This window comes from Symphodus melops (assembly GCF_947650265.1).
Source record: "Symphodus melops genome assembly, chromosome: 2".
NCBI lineage: Eukaryota > Metazoa > Chordata > Actinopteri > Labriformes > Labridae > Symphodus > Symphodus melops.
Genome location: NC_136692.1, coordinates 874,683 through 896,074, shown reverse-complemented (window position 1 = coordinate 896,074; position 21,392 = coordinate 874,683). Strand labels below are relative to the sequence as shown.

The window sequence follows — 21,392 nt, the reverse complement described above, 5'->3', positions numbered from 1 at the left end:
TTCTGTCCCGGTCCCGGTCCCGTCCCCGGTCCCTGCCTGTGTCTCTGAGGGTGTCCCGGTGCTGTGACAAGGTGCTCAGGTGGGTAACGGACGTGTTAGCTGTTTGTGACGTCACGTGTTTCTGCAGCTTTTCGGAGACTTTAAAGTTGAAACAGAAAGTCCTGAAACCGGATCCTGCAGCCTCTGAACGGTCCTCACTGCACTGAGAGACAACAGGCTGTGTCTAAAAATAGACTCATGCAGTCAGTCATGGGGTCAAAGGTCAAATGAAATGTCAGCCTCATGGTGCTCTTCTCTCCTCTTTTCATCTTGAAGACAAAATGTGTCCTCTGATTTCTTCTTCCCATTCATTTATCAGAGGACAGGTGTCACTTTGTCCCGCCCACTGATCTGTGATTGGTCTGTAGCTTCTGGGTTAAAACCATGAGGAAGCAGCGACGTGGTTTCACCTCCTCTTCTTCTGGCTGAGGCTCCTCAAGGAAACAAATCCAGAACTCTCTGAGGGCGAGCTGAACGACCAATCAGAAAACACTTCCAGGTTTCTAATGATCCAAAGAAGTGTCCCTTTAATGAATGAAGAAGTGTGTGTGTGTGTGTGTGTGTGTGTGTGACGTGGAGTGGGCAGAACAATACACACACACACAGACTATGTGTAGGGGGGCGGGTCTTGTGTGGGTGGGGGGGGCAGGTCTTGTGTGTGTGTGTGGGGGGGGGGGGGCGGGTCTTGTGTGCTGGTTCAGGGTCAGGCTCGGAGCTTCCTCTCTCGGCTGACGATGACGAGCTCGACGTGTTTTCTGCTCGCTCTGATTTCGTTCTTCTTCATGGATTCACTGTGAGCTGACTTCAGTCCTCCTCGTCCTCCTCGTCTTCGTCCTCCTCGTCTTCGTCCTCCTCGTCTTCGTCCTCCTCGTCCTCGTCCTCGTCCTCTTTGATCGCAGAGTTTAGTGTGTTTTGTCTTTGTGGACTTTGGTGGAAATGTCTCTGACTGTAGCAGGTAAGTGTCTTCTCTGTTTGAAACGCAGCCTCTGATGAAGTTTCACATGTGACCTTCATCACACACACACACACACACACACACACACACACACACACACACACACACACTCTTGATTTATCAGCAGAGATTCAGAAGAGTTCCTCTTAAATGTCCCTCATGTGTCCTCTGTGAGTCCAGGTTCTGATGAAGACCGGCTCCAGGACCACGCGGTCCAGCTCGCTCCAACTGTGGTCAAACGACCCTTTATGTTTGATCCACTGAAGTCACACACACACACACACACACACACACACACACACACACACACACACACACACACACACACACACACACACACACACACACACACACACACACACAGATGTGACTGATTAAAGCATAATGATTGTTATTGTTAGAGACGTCTGGCTGAGCGAGTAAAGTTCTCTCTCTCTCTCTCCCTCTCCCTCTCCCCCCCCCCCTCTCTCCCTCTCTCTTTCTCTCTCTCTCTCTCTCCCCCCCTCTCCCTCTCCCTCTCTCTCTCTCGCCCTCTCTCTCTCTCTCTCGCCCCCCTCTCTCCCTCTCTCTCTCTCTCTCCCCCTCTCTCTCTCGCCCTCTCTCTCTCTCTCTCCTCCCCCCCTCTCTCCCTCTCTCTCTCTCTCTCCCTCTCTCTCTCTCTCTCCCTCTCTCTCTCTCTCTCAGACCTGACCAGCGGAGCGATGACAGAGTTCCAGGAGAAGCTCCGTCAGCAGCACGAGGAGTCGCTGCACCGCGAGCTGGAGGCGCTGCTCACGACAGAGACCAACAAGAGCGAGGCTGAGGTGAGGCCTACCGCCTGACCTTTGACCTTTAGCGTCCACAGTCTGCATTTACAACACAAACTGTGTGCCCACTGGAAGGCCTCTAGCGAGCTGGCCAATCAGAAGACAGTGTTGCCTGATATGAATCTGTTTCATACATAGAGCAAATATTTGTCAAGTGTTTCCAGCACAGAGAGTCCGTGAGTTCATCTGACCACGCTGTGTGTGTGTGCAACAAGAGGTGAAGAACCCCGAGGACACACGCCAGCACAGAGTGGGACTACTTCCTGTTCGGCCCAGGAGCGAGGAGATGGACGGCGTGATCCTCATCAGCAGCAGCCTGACCTCCAAAGATCAGCTGCTTTTATCTAACACACCTGTTAACTCTTTGGTCATCAATGTTTGATCTTCATTTCAGACTCCTCCCGTCTCGTTGTGGTCGCCTCGAGCCGGGTTTTGACAGTTTTCTCTCGTAGGTTACCATGACGACCGTCACTGACGTTTGTTCTGTTTCAGATCTCCAGAAAAGACTTTGATGGATTCAAGAAGCTCTTCCACAGATTTCTGCAGGTCAAAGGTCCCTCGGTCGACTGGGCCAGAATCAACCGCCCGCCGAGGACTCGGTGAGCAGCACGCACACGACAGGTCTCAGTGTTTGTCACAGGTCGGCGTTCTGTGTTGCAGTCCGGTGAGTTGAGGTGTCGCGATCATAAAGCACCACGTCCCAGTGAAGAGGCTGGAAGAGGTCAAAACGCTCCAGCAGCACTTCATGACTTTCATCATCCACAAAAACTACATGTACAATCATCACGATTGATAGGGTGGCTGGTCGTCATGGTTACAGGCTTCAATCTCTTGATGTAAAAAAATCAAAGGGGGGGGGGGATTTGAACGGGGAAATTCACTTTTCCCCGTGTTTTATTAATTTACCGAAAAAGTGGTACTGTCCCTTTAAATGACTCGACTACAACAGAATGAGAAGACAAGCAGCGAGCGAGCGAGCTTCAGAGACGAGCTAACGTAACCAGATCTTCAGAGACGTTAGCCAACTATTTATCAGCAGCATGACATTACACACACACACACACACACACACACACACACACACACACACACACACACACACACACACACACACACACACACACACACACACACACACACACACACACACACACACACACACACACACACACACACACACACACACACACACACACACACACACACACACACACACACACACACACACACACACACTCCCTCTGTGTTCCCAGAATACCCGGCACACTGAAGGTTAGCTCTCAGAATAGCGTGACCTCCGCAGCATTTGAAGGTGTGTTAGAGCTAACAGACGCACGCACTCGTCTCCCACGCTGCTCGCCATCAGCTGGTTGTTTTGTTTCAGGCATTTTATTGAAACATAAAGCAAACAGAAATATACTGTAACATCGTGTTGGGCCTCACACGGGGCACCACAATGTTACCAAATTAACATTATCTTGAATTAATTATTAATATGAATAAACAATGTTATTAAACTCACTTTAATAAACTTTCAGCACTCTGGTATCAGAAAACCAAATATTACAATATCAGTCTCGAATTAATTAAATACTAACATTATTATTATTGATTAATAACCTGTATTTAATACATTGAACCAGTCAACACGTTTACCGCCTCATGGTCGACCACGATGTTGGGATTAATCATTGTGTTGTTTGCTTTGCGTACGAACTGATGTGTTCCTTCAGATTCAGCCGTATGAAAAGATCAGGTCGAAGGGTCTCCCCGACAACATCAGCGCCAGCCTCAACAAGCTAGCTGTGGTCAAACTGAACGGCGGCCTGGGGACCAGCATGGGCTGTAAGGGTCCCAAGAGCCTGATCAGCGTCCGCAACGAGAACACGTTCCTGGACCTGACGGTGCAGCAGATCGAGGTACCTGAACCGCGCGTGAACCCGACGGCTCCGCAGCTCTGATCAGTGAATAACTCTAAAATGTTTTCAGCATCTGAACAAAACATTCAACGCCGACGTGCCGCTCGTCCTCATGAACTCCTTCAACACCGACGACGACACCAAGAAGATCCTGCTGAAGTACAAACACCACCGAGTCAACATCCACACCTTCAACCAGAGCAGGTACAGAGCTGCTCACTGAGCATGAGGTCAGCTAGCCGAGATGTTGTGATTTGTGAATGACTTTTAAAGGAGCAGTCTGTAACTCTGCCCCCTACTGTTAAAAAAGGGGACTGCAGTCTAACTGATAACGGCGGCAGTAGCTCAGTCTGTAGGGACTTGGGTTGGGAACCGGAGGGTCGCCGGTTCAAGTCCCGGCACGGACCAAAAGTCCGGAAACTGGTCTGGTAGCTGAAGAGGTGCCAGTCCATTTTCCTGAGCACTGCCGAGGTGCCCCTGAGCAAGGCACCGAACCCCAAAAAACTGCTCTGGAGCGCTCGCTGTGGGCAGCCCCCTCACTCTGAGACCTCTCCATTAATGCAGAGTGAAAACCCAATTTCCCCTCGAGGGATTAATAAAGTATATAAAAAAAAAACTGCTCTCATATCTGGCAAACCGTGTGGGGGGGGGGGGGGGGGGGGGGGGGCCTTCAAAGCCCCGCCTACCTAGAATCATTTCCACTCATGTGGAGGGAACATTGTTCTGTATCAGTGACCCGTCGTTGTGCTCTCAGGTATCCGAGGATCAACAAAGAGTCTCTGCTGCCGGTTGCTAAGAACATGGGTCTGAGTGGCGAGAACTCGGAGGCGTGGTACCCGCCAGGTCACGGAGACATCTACACCAGCTTCCATAACTGCGGCCTGCTGGACAAGCTGATCGCTGAGGGGAAGGAGTACATCTTCGTGTCCAACATCGACAACCTGGGTGCCACCGTCGACCTCTTCATCCTGCACCACCTGATGAGCCAGCCGGCCGAGAGACGCTGCGAGTTCATCATGGAGGTCACCGACAAAACCCGCGCCGACGTCAAGGTCAGACTGAATCCCCGGAACACGTCAGTACTGGGTCTTTAAGACACCACGTCTTTGGGTCTCCTGAGCTGTTCCTGTGACCTCCTCCCCTGCAGGGCGGGACTCTGATCCAGTACGAGGACCACCTGAGGCTGCTGGAGATCGCGCAGGTTCCAAAAGCGCACGTGGACGAGTTCAAGTCGGTCACCAAATTCAAGATCTTCAACACCAACAACCTGTGGATCTCGCTGCCCGCCATCAAGAGGCTGCAGGAGAAGAACGCCATGGACCTGGAGATCATCGTCAACCCCAAGGTGGAGTAACGTCCTCCTGAGACAGCGTCATCAAGCCACGCCCCCTACAAAATAAGTCCCGTCCAATCTAATTTAACCCGAACCAGTTGGGTGGTCGTGGTTTGTCGGGGGCGTCGCTTGTACCGTACCCGCCGCTGCAGTTGGGTGTACTTGAGACATAAGTGTCCTCGCTCTACGCTAGCACCAGAGTCAACAGGAAGCATCACTGTGCCGCCATTTTGTGCAGTTCACGGTTACAATCATCAGAACAGAACTGATAACAGATCACAAAATGTATTTTGGTTATTTTACTAATTTATAATATTACGTCAGTTAAATCTCTGCCGTTTGTAACAAACCGAACCGGGTGAAAATCCGTTAGAAATTCGGGGAGTTCTGACGAGTAACTGTGGACCGACCTTCCTCAATAGAGATGAATGCAGAGCGGGCGCATCCGAGACCCATCCAAGATGGCGGCCGCGCTGATACGTCAGCTCCAATAGGCAGCGTCAGTCTATGAGGCGTCTATGTTAATCACCCTCACAACATTAATGTTACAGTGAGAGCGCCCTCTGCTGGAGCAAACTGTAAACTGCTTCAGACGACCGGACGCCATAATTCACCTGAAAAAACTCCTCCCTCCTTCAAAATAAAAGACAGGCTTCTCCTAAAGTAAAGCTCCTCCCTCCTTCAAAATAAAAGACAGGCTTCTCCTAAAGTGAGGCTCCTTCCTCCTTCAAAATAAAAGACAGGCTTCTCCTAAAGTAAAGCTCCTTCCTACTTCAAAATAAAAGACAGACTTCTCCTAAAGTGAAGCTCCTTCCTCCTTCAAAATAAAAGACAGGCTTCTCCTAAAGTGAAGCTCCTTCCTCCTTCAAAATAAAAGACAGGCTTCTCCTAAAGTGAAGCTCCTTCCTCCTTCAAAATAAAAGACAGGCTTCTCCTAAAGTGAAGCTCCTTCCTCCTTCAAAATAAAAGACAGGCTTCTCCTAAAGTGAAGCTCCTTCCTCCTTCAAAATAAAAGACAGGCTTCTCCTAAAGTGAAGCTCCTTCCTTCTTCAAAATAAAAGACGGGCTTCTCCTAAAGTGAAGTTCCTTCCTCCTTCAAAATAAAAGACAGACCTCCTAAAGTGAAGCTCCTTCCTCCTTCAAAATAAAAGACAGACTTCTCCTAAAGTAAAGCTCCTTCCTCCTTCAAAATAAAAGACAGGCTTGTCCTAAAGTGAAGCTCCTTCAAAATAAAAGACAGGCTTGTCTTCAGGTGAAGCTCCTTCCTCCTTCAAAATAAAAGACAGGCTTGTCCTCAGGTGAAGCTCTTTCCTCCTTCAAAATAAAAGACAGGCTTGTCCTCAGGTGAAGCTGCTTCCTCTTGTCTCCCTCTGACTGGATGTTATTGTTCTGCTGTGATTTGAAATATGAGTCAAACAGATTGTACTTTAAATGACCCCATCACGTTCTTTCTTCAGACGCTGGACGGCGGTTTGAACGTCATCCAGCTGGAGACGGCGGTGGGCGCCGCCATCAAGAGCTTCAACAACGCCATGGGGGTGAACGTGCCGCGTAGCCGCTTCCTGCCGGTGAAGACGTCGTCCGACCTCCTGCTGGTGATGTCGAACCTGTACAGCTTGGACGCCGGCTCGCTCACCATGAGCAAGAAGAGGGAGTTCCCCACCACGCCGCACGTCAAGCTGGGCAGCTCCTTCACCAAGGTCAGTACGGAAGCCCCGAGCAGCCAAACTTAGCTCTTTAGACTTTGAAGCTTTTATCAGACGTTCAGGATGAAAGCTGTAAATGATCCCAGGACCTTTTCATGGATTGTTCTGATCCGGGTGGTTCCGTTTGTGCAGGTTCAGGAGTTTCTTCACAGGTTCGAGAGCATCCCCGACATGTTGGAGCTCGACCACCTCACCGTGTCCGGAGACGTCACCTTCGGGAAGAACGTCTCTCTGAAGGTAGCCAATCAGAGGCCAGCTTACTGCATGTATCATCATGTTTTCACGCTGCACTTTGTCGAACGCACTGTAGCTCCGCCCCCACGCCGCGGTCCTGAATGAACACTCACACCTTTTGTTTGTTCCGTCTCCAGGGAACCGTCATCATCATCGCCAATCACGGAGACCGGATCGATATCCCCGCCGGGGCGATGCTGGAGAACAAGATCGTTTCAGGAAACCTGCGGATCCTCGACCACTGAGGCCTTCTGGGAAAAAAAACCCCAAACAAACCAAAGAAGCCATTTTGCAGCTTGAATAGAGACGTTGAACTGTCTTTGGTCGACGCCCTCGCCGCTCTGCAGGCGTTCAGATCTGTTACTGTGAACGATTGCTAATAAAGAAGTGCATTATGGGTCATCTGGGCGTCCTTCTCGTCTTTGAACACGCACGCAGACTGTGGCGTGAGGAAGCCCGGTGAGACGACCAGCTGATCATAACAAGGGCGAATATCGGGGGGGAGTTTGTAGACAGACATGTTAGAGGAACATGGAGCAGAGGATTGTGGGTAATGTGTGACCTTGAACAAACTGAAGGACAAACAGCAGCAGCTCCATCATCCTGTTTTATTCACATCAGGTTTGAAGGATTGAAGACAGTTTGGATTCTCAGACATGCAGCTCAACACACACACACACACACATTCACACACACACATTCTCTCACACACACACACACACACACACGCACACACAGTGGTAAGGTAGGCACACTGCAGCAGAGAGCGCCGGCGTGTCGATCTAGAGGAGGCACTTCTGAAGCCGACAGTGACGATGGAGATCAAACTTCCTGTCTCGTCTGACACGTTTCCTGTCAGTGATCCGATACGTGACGTTTGGGAACCGACTCGTCTCAAGGCTGAAGGCGACCACGAGGACAGGAAGGAGGAGTTTAGTGTTTCTCAGGTCAGAGCGTCGAAGGAAACGGAGACAGATTTTGGCGGCGGCGTGCGGGGAACGTCCATTTTTTAAATATTACCCAACGACTTCTTCAAGTGCTTTTTAATGCAGAGTCAGACAACGCGGTCCCACTGTAGCCGTCCAACCCCCCCGTGGCGTCTCGGGGACCGTCCCCCCGCCCCCCGCCGCCGTACCGTCCTCAGAGGCGTTACAGATCAAAAGGTCAGAAATAAAGACGGCGAGACGCCTCGGAGAAACAATGAAAACTGAACATAAAAAGTGATTTTCGATGATTGAACTCTTGATGACATCATGAGTGCGTCTACGATCGCAGCCAGAGAGGAGGGAGGACAGTCGTCATGGCGACCAACAACCAGCACAGGCGCCCTGAAACCTGAGGAGCAAAAAAGATCCCGTCAAACATCCGACTTTGACGGAGAAGAAATTTAAACGTGCGGAGAGAAATCGACGCCCCCGTGTGGTCAGAGTGAGAACTACAACACGCCCGGGAAAAGTTTGAGCAGCTACAGCGTCAGATTTTATTAAAATCGGACCTCTGAAATTGTTGGCGCCGTTTGAACTCTGAGGACAAAACAAAACGCTCCGTTCGTGTTCGAGTCCCGCTGGAGGACGCACGCCGTTCACGTCTGATCGTCACGTTCTGCACGTCTCACATGGTTTAGGGCCGCGTGCTTCTCGCCAGCGCTCACTGTTGCTAGGCTACCTCCTGCAAGAAGAGATCACCATGGAGACCGTTCCCCCTCCTCAGCTGATATCCGAAGCCCCGCCCCTTCTTGATTTTGATTGGTCAGTGACTCATGTGATGCCGTTTGAAAAAACAGAACTTATTTTAACTGAGAGCGCAAAAAACAGCTGATTGACCGCTCAGGGTGGCGAGCGCTGAGAACGCCAGACACAGACCCTGGACTACTGCTCCCCTCCAGGTCCTGGACCCCCCCTCCAGGTCCTGGACCCCCCTCCAGGTCCTGGACCCCCCTCTAGGTCCTAAACACAAGAAGTCGTAAAATCTTCTTATTCTGAGTATAAAAGGTTTAGAAGTCGTGAGCTTCCAGACGTCAGCGCAGAGAAGGAGCGCTAGGGTAGTTCAGGTGGACCCGGGTCCCCACCTGGACCTGGACCTGGACCTGGACCTGGACCCTCCTCAGGTGTGCAGAAGAGTCAGATTTCAGATGCCGTCAGCTCAAAAGAAATGATCCACAGTATGCACATAAAAATAAATTACCCCTCCGCTCCGTCCACATGATCCCGATCCCGCCCCCCCCCCCGCCCCCCCTCCCCCTTGTAGTCTGTCTCTGATAATGGACTGCAGTCCTGCAGGGTCACACGAGGTGGCAGCAGCGTTTTAAAGGTGGAGCTGCAGCTCATCACTGCTTTTTCACTCCTCACAGTTTTTGGTGTTTTTGGTCCCTGAGGGGCCTCGTCCACCTTCGACAGGCCACGCCCCCCCAACCCGAGGTCAGCCCTCCCCCGTCACCGGGGTCGGTCTGTGAGTGGCTGGATCAGTCCGGACGCCCCGCCTCCGCCCTCCATCACCTCTTCTGCTCCCAGATCTCGGCCATGTTGAGGTCGAGGCGCTCCAGGCTCTTCAGCGCCTGCACGTTCTCCGTGAAGAAGGCCACGTCCACGACCACGAGCCTGCCGACGAGAACCAACCGTGTCAGAACACCTCGACCACGACCACGCCGCCGCCATGTTTGAGTGTGCTGCTGATAGTTACCCGTTCTGTGGTCCTCCATCGTTGACCACGCCGAGGCGAGCCAGCTGCCTCTTCAGGTGCAGCTTAAAGCTGGAGTTAATCCTCAGAAACAACATCTGCACACACACACACACACAGAGAGAGACACACACACACACACACACACACACAGAGAGAGACACACACACACACACACACACACACACACACAGAGACACACACACACACACACACACACACACACACAGAGACACACACACACACACACACACACACACACACACACACACACACACACACACAGAGACACACACACACACACACACACACACACACAGAGACACACACACACACACACACAGAGACACACACACACACACACACACACACACAGAGACACACACACACACACACACACACACACACAGAGACACACACACACACACACACACACACACACAGAGACACACACACACACACACACAGAGACACACACACAGAGACACACACACAGAGACACACACACACACACACACACACACACACAGAGACACACACACAGAGACACACACACACACACACACACACACACACACACACACACACACACACACACACACACACACACACACACACTGAGCCAGGTGTTCAGTCCGAGTTAAAGGCGGCTCACGGAGTCGACACTCACCTGCGTCTGCTCCTCAGGTAGAAGGTCAGAAATGGCTTCGTGCATCTTCGCCATCTGCTTACAGACGTTTCTGAAGCACGCCGACGGCATCGGCGCTTTCACCTCGTACTGAGACGCACAAACACAGACAGTTAAAGGACACGGTCGCCCGCTTTCCTCCAGATTCTTCAGATTTTGGAAGAAAATCTAATGAGCCAATCACGCGTCTCGCTGTCTGACTGCTCGCTCTCTATGCATGCACCAGAACGAGCTGAGGTCCGCTTCTGGACCAATGGCACTTGTGTAAGTTTGGGGGCGTGGCTTATCAGGGAGCACAGAGGGGAGGGGTGCTAGTTTTTAGAAAATCCCCTCCCGTCACTTTAACGGCCCCTCCCCACCCGCCTGCTTTCCTCTGATTGGTCGGCTTCTCTGGAAGCAGATCGCTGCAGGGCTGCCGGAGGAGACGTTTTCCTGATTGGTCCGACATGCAGGATGAGAACTCGTCCTCAGACTGCATCAGACCGCTCTCACTCACTTACTGTTTCCCACAATGCAAAGCGGCAGGTCAGAGGTCGTAATGACAGGACAGCAGCGTCCAATCATAACAGAGGAAATAATCCCAAAGAGAGCTGTGGTCAGCGCCGTTCAGGCCGAGAGGACGCGGCGCTGCAGCGGCGTGTAAAGTCAGCTGAGTGACCACGAGCGCACAATCTGGCGGGACTATGGCGTGATTGACAGAAGGAGGCGTTTAGCGCCCTCTGCTGACTGAACGCTTACCTTGGATAAGACCTTCTCGAACAGACTGTCCATGATGGCCACCAGCTTGGCCGAGATCTCGGCGATGTGGTCGTTGTAGTCCTGGAGGGAAAACACACAGGTCACTGTGAGGTCAGCGTCAGAAGGCGGCGTCCTGAGCGCGGCGACGTGTATCGATGAGTCATCGGTTACCTTGGTGATGTGGTCGAAGTGTCGCAGGGCGCTGAACTGTTTGGGCTGCAGTTTGGTCTCAAAGTGAGCTCTGATGACGGGAATGTAGTGAACGACCAGCTGCAGGCAGCGGGAGGCCAGAGCTGCACACACACACACACACAGCGTCAGGAGACTCCGCCCCCCTCCGCTCAGGTTCGTTTACAGGTCTTGGGTGTCTTACCGAGGTTTTTGGTGGTGATGGTCTTGAGGCCGACCACCTGCAGAGCTCCGGCTCCCAGGACCAGCTGACAGCTCCGAGAGTTGAAGTGCTGCAGAGACACGAGGACAGAGACGCTGCTCGTTAGGGGGGGCGGGGCGGGCGGGGGGGGGGGGGGGGGGGGCGGGGTTAGAATCTTTAAGGGTCGGCGGTCCTGACCTTGAGGAGGTCCGACAGACGGGTCAGCATGTCGGTGGCGATGGAGGAGATGTCGTTGACACACTGACAGTACTCCAGAAAGATCCGGATCAGCAGCAGGACGGTCCTGCAGAAACACAAACGGACAAAGTTTCTCCTCAAGGTCGCTTCGTGTCAGAACTGGACCCGGTGCGGCGTGCGGCGTGCGCCCTCGCACGTGGATCCTGTCACCTCAGTGTGAGCGGACACGTACCCGACCACGGCGTATTTCTGCCCGTTGACGAGCAGGAAGTCGGAGGGCTTCCTGTCTTCTGGACCTGAAGACAGAAACAAAACATGAGACCGCTAACAGAGGTTAAGCCCCGCCCCCCTGGTTCGTTAGCGTTCAGAGGACTCGGCGTACCTGAGATTTTGCGCTCTGGTAGAGCTATCCTGCCGTCTGCGATCGAGTTCACCAGATCCTGAAACTCGGCGGGGACCTCGGCCTGTTTCCACCGCTCGTTATCCAGGAGGAGGCTGCAGGAGCACGCCAAAACGCACGCCACGTTACCAACGGGAACATTGACATGGTGTAACCGAGTGATCGCCGCGTGACACCCACCTGAGCTTGGTCTTGCGCTCCTCGTGGAAGCGGTGGACGAAGCGGTTGGCCTGGCTCTGCAGCGCCCCCTTCAGGGAGTTGCTTCGTCTGCCGCACACGTCCTCCGTGTCCCTGACGAACCCGTCCACGGCCTGAGAGAGACGCACGAAGTCCGCCGAGCTCAGACGCTCCAGAGAGCCGTCCTGCAGGAGACGGAGACGAGAGGTCACAACAACGACCTCGACTGAGTCAGACAAGTCGAGTTTCAGTGAAAACGCGTCTGTGAGCAGGTGTTGTCGCGGTGACGGTTGTTGTGTTGACAGTGGTCGTGTGGACGGTTGTCGTGGTGACGGTTGTTGCGGTGACGGTTGCTGTGTTGACGGTTGTTGCGGTGACGGTGGTCGTGTGGACGGTTGTCGCGGTGACGATTGTCGCGGTGACGGTTGTCGTGGTGACGGTTGTTGCGGTGACGGTGGTCGTGTGGACGGTTGTCGTGGTGACGGTTGTTGCGGTGACGGTTGTTGCGTTGACGGTTGTTGCGGTGACGGTGGTCGTGTGGACGGTTGTCGCGGTGACGGTTGTTGTGTTGACGGTTGTCGTGGTGACGGTGGTCGGTACCTTTGCTCGGGCCGTGAGCAGCTTGACGCAGCGGTCGTGGCTGACGTCGGACGCCGTGTACAGAAGCTCCTGGAGGTTGTTGATGACCCGGTTCAGCTCGAGGTCGGAGGGCATCATGTTCTCAGCCGACCTGAACAGAAAACACACAAGTTCATAAACGCCGTCAGGACGCCTCGCCGCGGCGACGCTTCGGTCTGACCTCCAGACTCACATGAAGCTCTGCTCCCTGACCACGCCCCCCTCCTCGCTCGCCGATGCAGAGTCGTTGGTTGCCGCCTCGGCTCGGCTCTGCTGGACCCTGGAGTTCTGATCCTGGACCTGCTGGGCCTCGCTCAGAGCGTCGCTGATGAACAGTCCTTCGTGGGTGAGGTAAGCGAGCTCCGCCTCCCCCTGCAGGAGCGTCGACGGGGAGGGGGAAGCGTCCTGACCCCCTGATGACCCCCGGGCTAACTCCTCCAGGAGCCGGCTCTTCTGATTGGATGCTAAAACCTCCAGAACCACGTTTCTGATCACGTTCAAGGTCACCTGACGGAGAGAGAAAAGAGTCACGCACGCCGCGTATAAAGATGGACGTTCAAACAGAAGCCATAGGTCATAAGCCCCGCCCTCTTTCCATGTTAACAGGTGACTCAGGAGACGAGTCTGTCGCCATGGTTGCTAATCATCACGCTCTCACAGGAAGGGGGCGTGGCTTACATTTCCAGACGTTTCCCCGCCATTTCCCTTCTTGACTCAAAAATGACATCGGCAGCACAACATGTCAGCCGGCGCCTGGCGTCCATGTTTATACACGGCTCGATGAAGACGGGCGACTCACCTTGATCCTCTGCAGGAAGAGAAGGAAACTCTCAAAGACGTCTTTCAGCAGCTCGAACCACTGAGGGAACGTCATCACCCGCATCTGATCAGCGAGCCTGCACACACACACACACACACACACACACACACACACACACACACACATTAAAGGAGCAGTCTGTAGCTCCGCCCCCTGGTGTTTAAAACAGGCACTGCAGTCTAAACTCCTGTTTTTTTTACTCACTTCGTGACGATTTCAGTGTCGATATCTTCGATGTGCAAAACACTTTCTGCTACACACTGCAAACACACAAGGATGACATCATCACGGCGTGCTGTTTCTACACGGCGCCACGCGAGTCCGTGTCAGCAGTCCTACCTGAGTGACGATGGCCTTGGCAGCCAGAATCGACTCGTCGCTGTAAATATCCAGAAAGTCCAACTTCCTCTGACGCAGCAGGCCGAACACGAGAGACTCCAGACGCTCCTGAAACGCACGCCACGTTATTTCAGACGCAGCGTTTAGAACAAACACGATTCATGTTTCTGTTGATTTGATTGGTTGTTCGATCAAACAGTCGATTCAATCAAGAAAAGCCCAAAATTATTCTGAGTTAAAGCAACAACAAAGAAACTCCGCCCACTCTGAGTCACCGAGGACTCATGTTAGCGTCTGCAGCCCGTTGTTCGCTAACTAGCAGTTAGCATGTAGCATGTTCAGCTGTTACCATGACGACCAAAGAGGCTAATTTATGACATGCTAGCTGAGACCGGTTTGCGAGGTTCAAACTTGAAGGACGAGGACGACAACCTGAGATATAAACTCAGTTTAGACGACGTCCTGCAGACGCCAAACACGAGACGATGCTAACGATACGCCGTCCTCTCCCCGTCGGAGGTTATTGTTCAGTTAGGTCGACTGAAGGGGGCGGAGTTACAGATTGTTGCTTTAATTTAAAGTAATAACCCAATAAAGACAGTAAACCCAATCAGGTCGCAGGAGCTCCAATCAATCAAGAACCGCGTGACCATGAGTCTCGTCAGCGAGGCAGAGCGCCACGATCATCCGAGGATTCTTCAGGATCAGAACACAAACATTTGAACGTTTTCAGAGATCAGACGGAGTCAAAAAAACAACTCGTGTTTCTGACACCAGAACAAAATCTGCTCAAACAGGCCGTTTGGAGATGTTCCCTTCATGACATCACAAAGGGCAGTAGCCCCTCCCCCAGGTGGGTGACACTCCCACAGCTAGGTGTTTGTTCTGCCCTCTGAGTCTGCCTTCTCACCGTAAACAATAGGACATGGAGCCAGAAAGCAGCGAGTACACCCGAGCCCTTCCAGAGAGGGGGCGTGGCCAGACACAGCTCATTTACATATTTAAAGCTACAGACACAGAAACAGCCTGTTCTGAGCAGGGCTGAAATAGAGGGGTTTATAGACAGGATCAGAGTGGATTTACAACAACACACTTCACACACATGATGAAGAGGAGCGAGGACACTGATTTCACCTGAAGACGAGGAGGTCATGTGACCTTTAAATGAATCTGACCCGTCTGGCGCTCTGAACACGTTAAAACAAACAAGAATCACCAGGAAAGAAATAGAAACCATCTCTGATTCACATGGATGATTTTAACGTGTGTGAGTGTGTGTGAGTGTGTGTGTGTGTGTGTGTGTGTGTGTGTGTGTGTGTGTGTGCATGTCCCACCTTCTCCGAGACAGTGTTCAGTTTGTCAACCTGTGATGTGACAGCATTAGTTAAAACAAAACACAACTATTCAAATTAGTGACTTCAGCTCAGTGAGTCTTCTGACTGAGACCAGGCTGAAAGAAACACGCGGCGCCACAACCGAGCAGGACGAAGGAAACGCAGCTTTTTTTTTTTTTTTAAAGGTTGTTGACCGTAAAAAGCAGAAATGTGTGACGGATAAGAGAAGAGCGAGCGGAGACCTTTTCCAGGACCAGCGGCTCGTCCTTCAGGCTGCGGTTCAGGTCGCTGCGGGCGTACATGCTGAAGTCCTCCACCATCATCTTATCGATCAGCTTCTCCAGCTCGCACAGCTGAGAGCCCAGATGCCTGACACACACACACACACACACACACACACACACACACACACACACACACACACACACACACACACACACACACACACACACACACACACACACACACACACACACACACACACACAGGTCAGTGATCAGGATCAGCACTGTGGATGAGGTCTCTGCGGCGGTCTCACCTGAAGCTGTGGATCCCCTGCAGCTCCTGCTGCAGCACCTCCTTGGTGGTGGAGATCAGCTCCAGCGCTCCGACGAACTCGGAGGTGGAGAGCAGCAGCTGCACGGTGGGCTGCGTCTGATGCACCGCCGCCATCAGCTTCAGCTTGTTGTGCAGCTTCACGCAGTTGTTTCGGGTCAGCGCCGTGCGGAGCGCCTGCAGAGGCCCCTGGCACATGACGCGGTCGATGTCGGCGGTCCGCCCCCGCAGGACGGCCACGGCCCGCTGCGTCTCCTGCAGCCGGTCCTGCAGCTCGTGCTGCGAGGACATGGCGTGGAAGAACGCCTCGGAGCGCAGAGAGATCTGCCGGGCGATGCTCACCTCCACCACGTCCAGGTAGTGACTCAGCTGAGGGGGCGGAGACACGGGGTCAAAGTGTGACCACTGGAAACTCAGACAACGCCATCAACAGACATTTATGTCTCATTTAGATGAGAGCGAGGACAGAGTGAGGGGGGGGGGGACAAGGGGGGCGGGGTCATCGGCGTGTTCACCTTCTCCTGCAGCAGTTTGGACGACGCCCCGTCTCTGCTGCTCTTCCCCCCCGCGCTGTTAAAGTGAGACCAGGGCAGCACCGAGTTAAAGATGGCCGGATCCTCCAGAGCAAACTCTGGCTTCATGAAGACCTACACACACACACACACACACACACACACACACACACACACACACACACACACACACACACACACACACACACACACACACACACACACACACACACACACACACACACACACACACACACACACACACACACACACACACAGTCAGAGGGGACGCAGCGAGCATCAAACAGGAAGTGATGTTGGTCAAACGGCGAGGACGACGTCTCACCTTGGGGACTTGTTCCAGCTCAGCTCTGGATTTATCTGGAAGACAAACAGGAAGCGTGAACACACACTGTAGATGTTTTAAACCTGTGTGTTCCTGCAGGGGGCGCCACAGTCCCATGGATGGCGTTAGTGTGTCTGTCTGTCTGTCTGTGTGTGTGTGTGTGTGTGTGTGTGTGTGTGTGTGTGTGTGTGTGTGTGTGTGTGTGTGTGTGTGTGTGTGTGTGTGTGTGTGTGTGTGTGTGTGTGTGAGAGAGAGAGAGAGAGAGAGAGAGACAGACAGTCCTGCAGCAGATGGTTAATAATTCATACCGTGGTTGGTGGTGTTACTGGAGACGGCGTCCGCCTCGTCTTTGTTGGGACAGATCGTCTTGCAGCGTTCGTGGATTCGTTCTCTCTGAAACACAAACATCACGTTTTCATCCGTCTGTGAGACGAGATCCGTCCCCTCCCGCTGTGAGTCCCACGAGGACACCAGAGGACATCAGAGAGTCACAGTCTGAAGGACTAAAGGTGGAGTTCTTCTAACCATAGAGAAGCTTTGAAGGTCACATACTACATTACCCAGAATCCTCTCCTCCATGTCCCCCAAACATGTCTGTCTACAAACCCCCCAATGATGAAAAGTCCATCCTCTCCGTCTTCTGCCTGCTCAAACAGGCCGCTTGAAGATGTTCCCTTCATGACATCACAAAGGGCAGTAGCCCCTCCCCTTCATGACATCACAAAGGGCAGTAGCCCCTCCCCCAGGTGGGTGACACACCCACAGCTTCAGTAAACTCTGGAGTATGAGACGCTCTCCAGCTTCGTTTGTAATTCATATTTTCATGAATACATTTATTTATTTGTTCACTTCACACTGTGTCATATTTACATTTTATATTATCCATAATTCATGATGCTGCTACCTGTAAATAACCATCTTACTTCACTAGAGCTACGTTTTATATTCTTCTTCTGTGGTTTTTATTTAGCTGTGTGCACACAAATGATGCTGTACGACTGTATAATGACAATAAAGCCATTCTACTCTACTCCATTCTACTCTACTCCATTCTATTCTACTCTACTCTACTCTACTCTGTTCTATTCTTGGCGTGCTGACAACAGACAGGTGGCGCTCTGTTGGCGTTCCTGAGTGAATCTCACGCTGTGATGAAACAAAGAGCTGAAACCCGTCGGAGCGGATTCCTGACGCTCCGACGGGAAGAGCGGAGCAGAAACACGTCGGACCGGTTCAGAGCGGCTCCCTCCGCCCGTCCACGGAGGAGCGTGCTGCGGGGCACGGCGTGCTGCGGGGCGCGGCGGTGCTCACCTGAGCCGTCTCGTGCAGGTAGGGTCCGAAGTGTTCCCTGGTGATGTTGGGCAGGTAGAAGGAGGGCATCACCTCCGTCTCTGCGAAGTCCAGCCCCCACGTCTTCGTGAAGAAGTCCGACTCCCGCTTGGCGAGCCGGGGGTCGTTGAGCGCGGCGGGGAGGTTGACCTTCGAGCTGTACACCGTCCACCTGTCGTGCTCCGCCACCACGGAGGGGCCGTCGCACAGGCCCCGCCCCTCACCTGCAGGACCAGAAGAAGAGACCACAGTGATCTGTTGATTGGTGCGTTCACTCTGAGGAGGCGGAGCTTCAGTGAAAAGAGGAAGCTTTATATTAACCAGGCAGAGCGACCATCTGGCGCCCGGCCCAGCGGGTTCTGGTTCTGACCTGTGGGCTCCTTGGGGCAGACGTCGGGCAGCGAGCGGATGGATCTGAAGCGCGGCGGAGACGGATCCCGCTCCTTGTGGTAGATCCCAACTCGACCTCCACCGCCGGGACGAGGCACTGCGGAGGAGCTGTGGCTGGACGCCATGGCATCGAGGCTCGCCGTCCAGGACGCTACCTGGGACAAACACAGGACACGTTTGAGTTCGACTCGTCCAAACGCTCGAGTGGACGAAGCATCAAGTTAAAGGGACAGTCAAACAAATATATTGGGAGTATTTGGAGTGAAAGTGGCGTCCTGACCTGAAACGACTGAGGTCAGGTGATGACCTCTGACACTAACGAGCTCCTCCTCAGATTTAAGAATAAAAAGATCTGATGCATTTCCAGAATAACCAATCAGCAGCGTTGTTTACTTCCCTTCTGCTGATACCCGTCCAACAGGTACAATCACTACCTGAAGCACTCCCACTGCCCGCTTCCACCTGTCGCTTTGACGCCTACCTCCTCTGGTCCAATCAGATCATCAGAGCCTTCAGGAGCAGACTCTAAAGTTAGCAGGAGGACATACTGGCTGCTGCTTTGACTGAATCTCGTTTTGAGAAACAAAATATCGCGATATGTTGAGTCTGGTTCCTTCTTTTTGTTTGTTGTTGTGGAAGCATCAACCCTCTCAGTTAATATTTAATCTGCTGACTCTGAACTATGACAGGTCTGACGTCACACTTCAACAGGTAACGTTTGGTTCACCTGGACTGCCCGCGTGACAGCAGCTAACCTTTTAGCATCGGGTTAGCATCACATCCACAGAGCTCACAGTGAACATTCATCTGTTTACAACAACATGACTGATTAAAGCTGTGGCAGCTAATGCTGAAGCTAATGCTGAGGTTACACGTAGGCTGGCTAATGCTAGCAGGCTAGCCAGGCAGCGAGCTGGCTTTGGCGCCAGCGGGAACAAACCGGAAGAGTTGGGTGACAGCGCGCGGAGTCGGTAGTTTCCGTACCTGTAGTTTGAAGCACAGAAGCCGGTGTTTGTTCCTCTCAGCATCACAGAAACACCGGGAGGAAAACAACTGCAGCAGACAGATCCAGTACACAGACCATCATGCACTGCAGGGGGCGGGGCTTCCTCTTCTTCTTCTGTTTACACTAAACTAACTCTCTGCCGCCACCTGCTGGACATCCGGCGAGCACACTGTGTCCACCATAGATATAAACTGTACAGATATATCTATGATGGACACAACCAGATTTATTCATTATTATTTATTAATAAACTAAACTACAATTATTTTAACAATTAATATTATTTCAAAAAAATATTAATAATACACATTAGTAATTATTATTCATTAATAAAATACATACATATTGAAAAATACTGTTGTTTAATATATTTTTCTTATATTAATTATTATAATTAATAAACAAAAACAATCATTTTATCAATCAATTTTTTAATAAAGGCACTTTAGTAGAATATTTTATCATGTTAAGTCAACTTTAAATCTATTCAGTTTTAATTTTACATCTATTTTTTTTGTTCACACATCAGAGAGATTCATCAAACTGGTGAAACTGGGCAGCAGCAGCTCTGTCTGAGGGGACCTGGGTTGGGAACTGGAGAGTCACAGGTTCAAGTCCTGCATGGTGCGGACCAAATATGGAAGTTGGTCTGGTAGCTGGAGAGAGGTGCCAGTTCACTTCCTGAGCACTGCTGAGGTTCCCTTGAGCAAGGCTCAGGAGCGCTCCTCACTCTGACATCTCTCCATCAGAACACGTTCAGATGATCGTGTGTGTGTGGAGCGCGTTCCCCTCGCTGGATTAATTCAGTGTATCTTCTTGGTGTGAGGTTTGTCCTCATGGTGGCGCTGCAGCAGACTCAGGACGTCATTGAACATATTTATTTGTGTCACGTTACGATACAGAGGCAGCAGCGTTACACACACAAAGATATTAAACTTTGAGTCAGAGAGTTGACTTTTTCCTGCAAAGAAAACAAAAGAGTCAAAACTGACAACAATGAAAACATGAAAAAAAAAAAAACACGTCCCTGTTATCAAAGATTTATAATGAAGACAGATGATCACTCAGCTGAAAATAACTGAGCCTGAACGATCATCACAGCTCCTCACTCTGCAGAGTGATTGATCCGTACAGCGCCCCCCGCTGGTGACACTGGACTGCTCGTGTGAGTCCGTTCTGTTTCTGTCCCGGCACGTTCAGGTGTGCACAGGTGCTCCTGGTTCTGGTCTTCTCTTCTTCGCTTGTTTTAGAGGGAGGTGCCAAGAGCTGCGGCTGCTTGGTTAACTTTAACGCTTCTTTAAGGCCCAGTGAGACGGTGGCGAGCTGTTTGAAACGTCACCGCTGTTTATTATCAATAAAGTTTCAGAAAAAAACAAGCCAACTGTTGTGTTGGCGGCCTGAGATGAAAAGGTCATGAGAAGGTCATGAGAAGGTCAGCGTGGTTCAGTCCAGCGGGCTTTGGAAGATGAGTCTGACGCAGGCCGACTCTTCGCTCAGCAGCTGGAGGCAGAACGGGCAGGCGGCGTGGAAAGTGTGCGTGCCGTGCGGCAGCGGGATCTGACCCCAGAACGCCGCCGTCTTCTCCGTGCAGACGTGACCGCAGGGGGCGAAGGCGTGCGTGGGGGGCTCCGCGTCCACGTAGAAGCCCGCCTCGCACCCCAGCCACAGCGGCACGTACGGGCCTCTCGCTCGGCACATGGGGCACTCTCTCTCCTGACACTCCGCCTCCACCGCCGGGTGGCGGCGGCCGCCCCAGCCGTGGTAGCCGTGCACGTGTCCGCAGCGGAGGTAAGCCCACGGCCGCTTCTCGTCCAGCACGTCTTTGCGGCTGAGGCTCGGGAAGGCGAGCGTGTTCAAGCCCACGGGACACTGCGGCCGCCCGGCGTTCAGCTCCTGCCGCAGCG

The 21,392-nt window shown here is 52.4% G+C and overlaps 3 protein-coding genes across 4 annotated transcripts in view; 1 reads left to right on the top strand and 2 right to left on the bottom strand.

Moving 5' to 3' along the window:
- The first annotated feature begins 734 nt into the window (after nt 1-734).
- On the top strand, nt 735-7,394 carry LOC306819965 (UTP--glucose-1-phosphate uridylyltransferase-like). Its single transcript, XM_079337592.1, has 11 exons — nt 735-994; nt 1,679-1,797; nt 2,293-2,399; nt 2,461-2,464; nt 3,534-3,719; nt 3,790-3,923; nt 4,474-4,771; nt 4,867-5,064; nt 6,510-6,752; nt 6,891-6,995; nt 7,130-7,394. The coding sequence occupies exons 1-11, from the start codon at nt 976-978 to the stop codon at nt 7,235-7,237; spliced, it is 1,521 nt and encodes a 506-aa protein (XP_079193718.1). The 5' UTR covers nt 735-975; the 3' UTR covers nt 7,238-7,394.
- Nucleotides 7,395-7,586: 192 nt separating this feature from the next.
- vps54 (VPS54 subunit of GARP complex) lies at nt 7,587-19,634 on the bottom strand. Of its 2 annotated transcripts, none has more exons than XM_079335596.1 (23): nt 19,467-19,634; nt 18,463-18,637; nt 18,075-18,347; nt 17,072-17,156; nt 16,764-16,798; nt 16,421-16,552; nt 15,889-16,274; nt 15,593-15,719; nt 14,017-14,124; nt 13,882-13,937; nt 13,657-13,753; nt 13,051-13,364; nt 12,840-12,969; nt 12,243-12,424; nt 12,045-12,157; nt 11,895-11,958; nt 11,663-11,768; nt 11,468-11,555; nt 11,266-11,387; nt 11,095-11,175; nt 10,339-10,446; nt 9,672-9,766; nt 7,587-9,589 (listed from the first exon to the last, which is right to left on the bottom strand). In XM_079335596.1, the coding sequence occupies exons 2-23, from the start codon at nt 18,610-18,612 to the stop codon at nt 9,484-9,486; spliced, it is 2,958 nt and encodes a 985-aa protein (XP_079191722.1). In that variant the 5' UTR covers nt 18,613-18,637; nt 19,467-19,634; the 3' UTR covers nt 7,587-9,483. The 2 variants fall into 2 exon arrangements, with proteins under 2 accessions (XP_079191722.1, XP_079191723.1); XM_079335597.1 differs by having other exon boundaries at nt 18,075-18,316; nt 19,467-19,633.
- Nucleotides 19,635-20,930: 1,296 nt separating this feature from the next.
- The window catches only part of LOC306818425 (E3 ubiquitin-protein ligase pellino homolog 1-like), a 4,691-nt gene continuing 4,229 nt past the window's right edge, over nt 20,931-21,392 (bottom strand). Inside the window, exon 7 of the mRNA XM_079336011.1 lies at nt 20,931-21,392. This exon is cut by the window's right edge and continues 118 nt beyond it. Coding sequence (XP_079192137.1) covers nt 20,932-21,392 — 461 coding nt within the window. The 3' untranslated portion in view covers nt 20,931.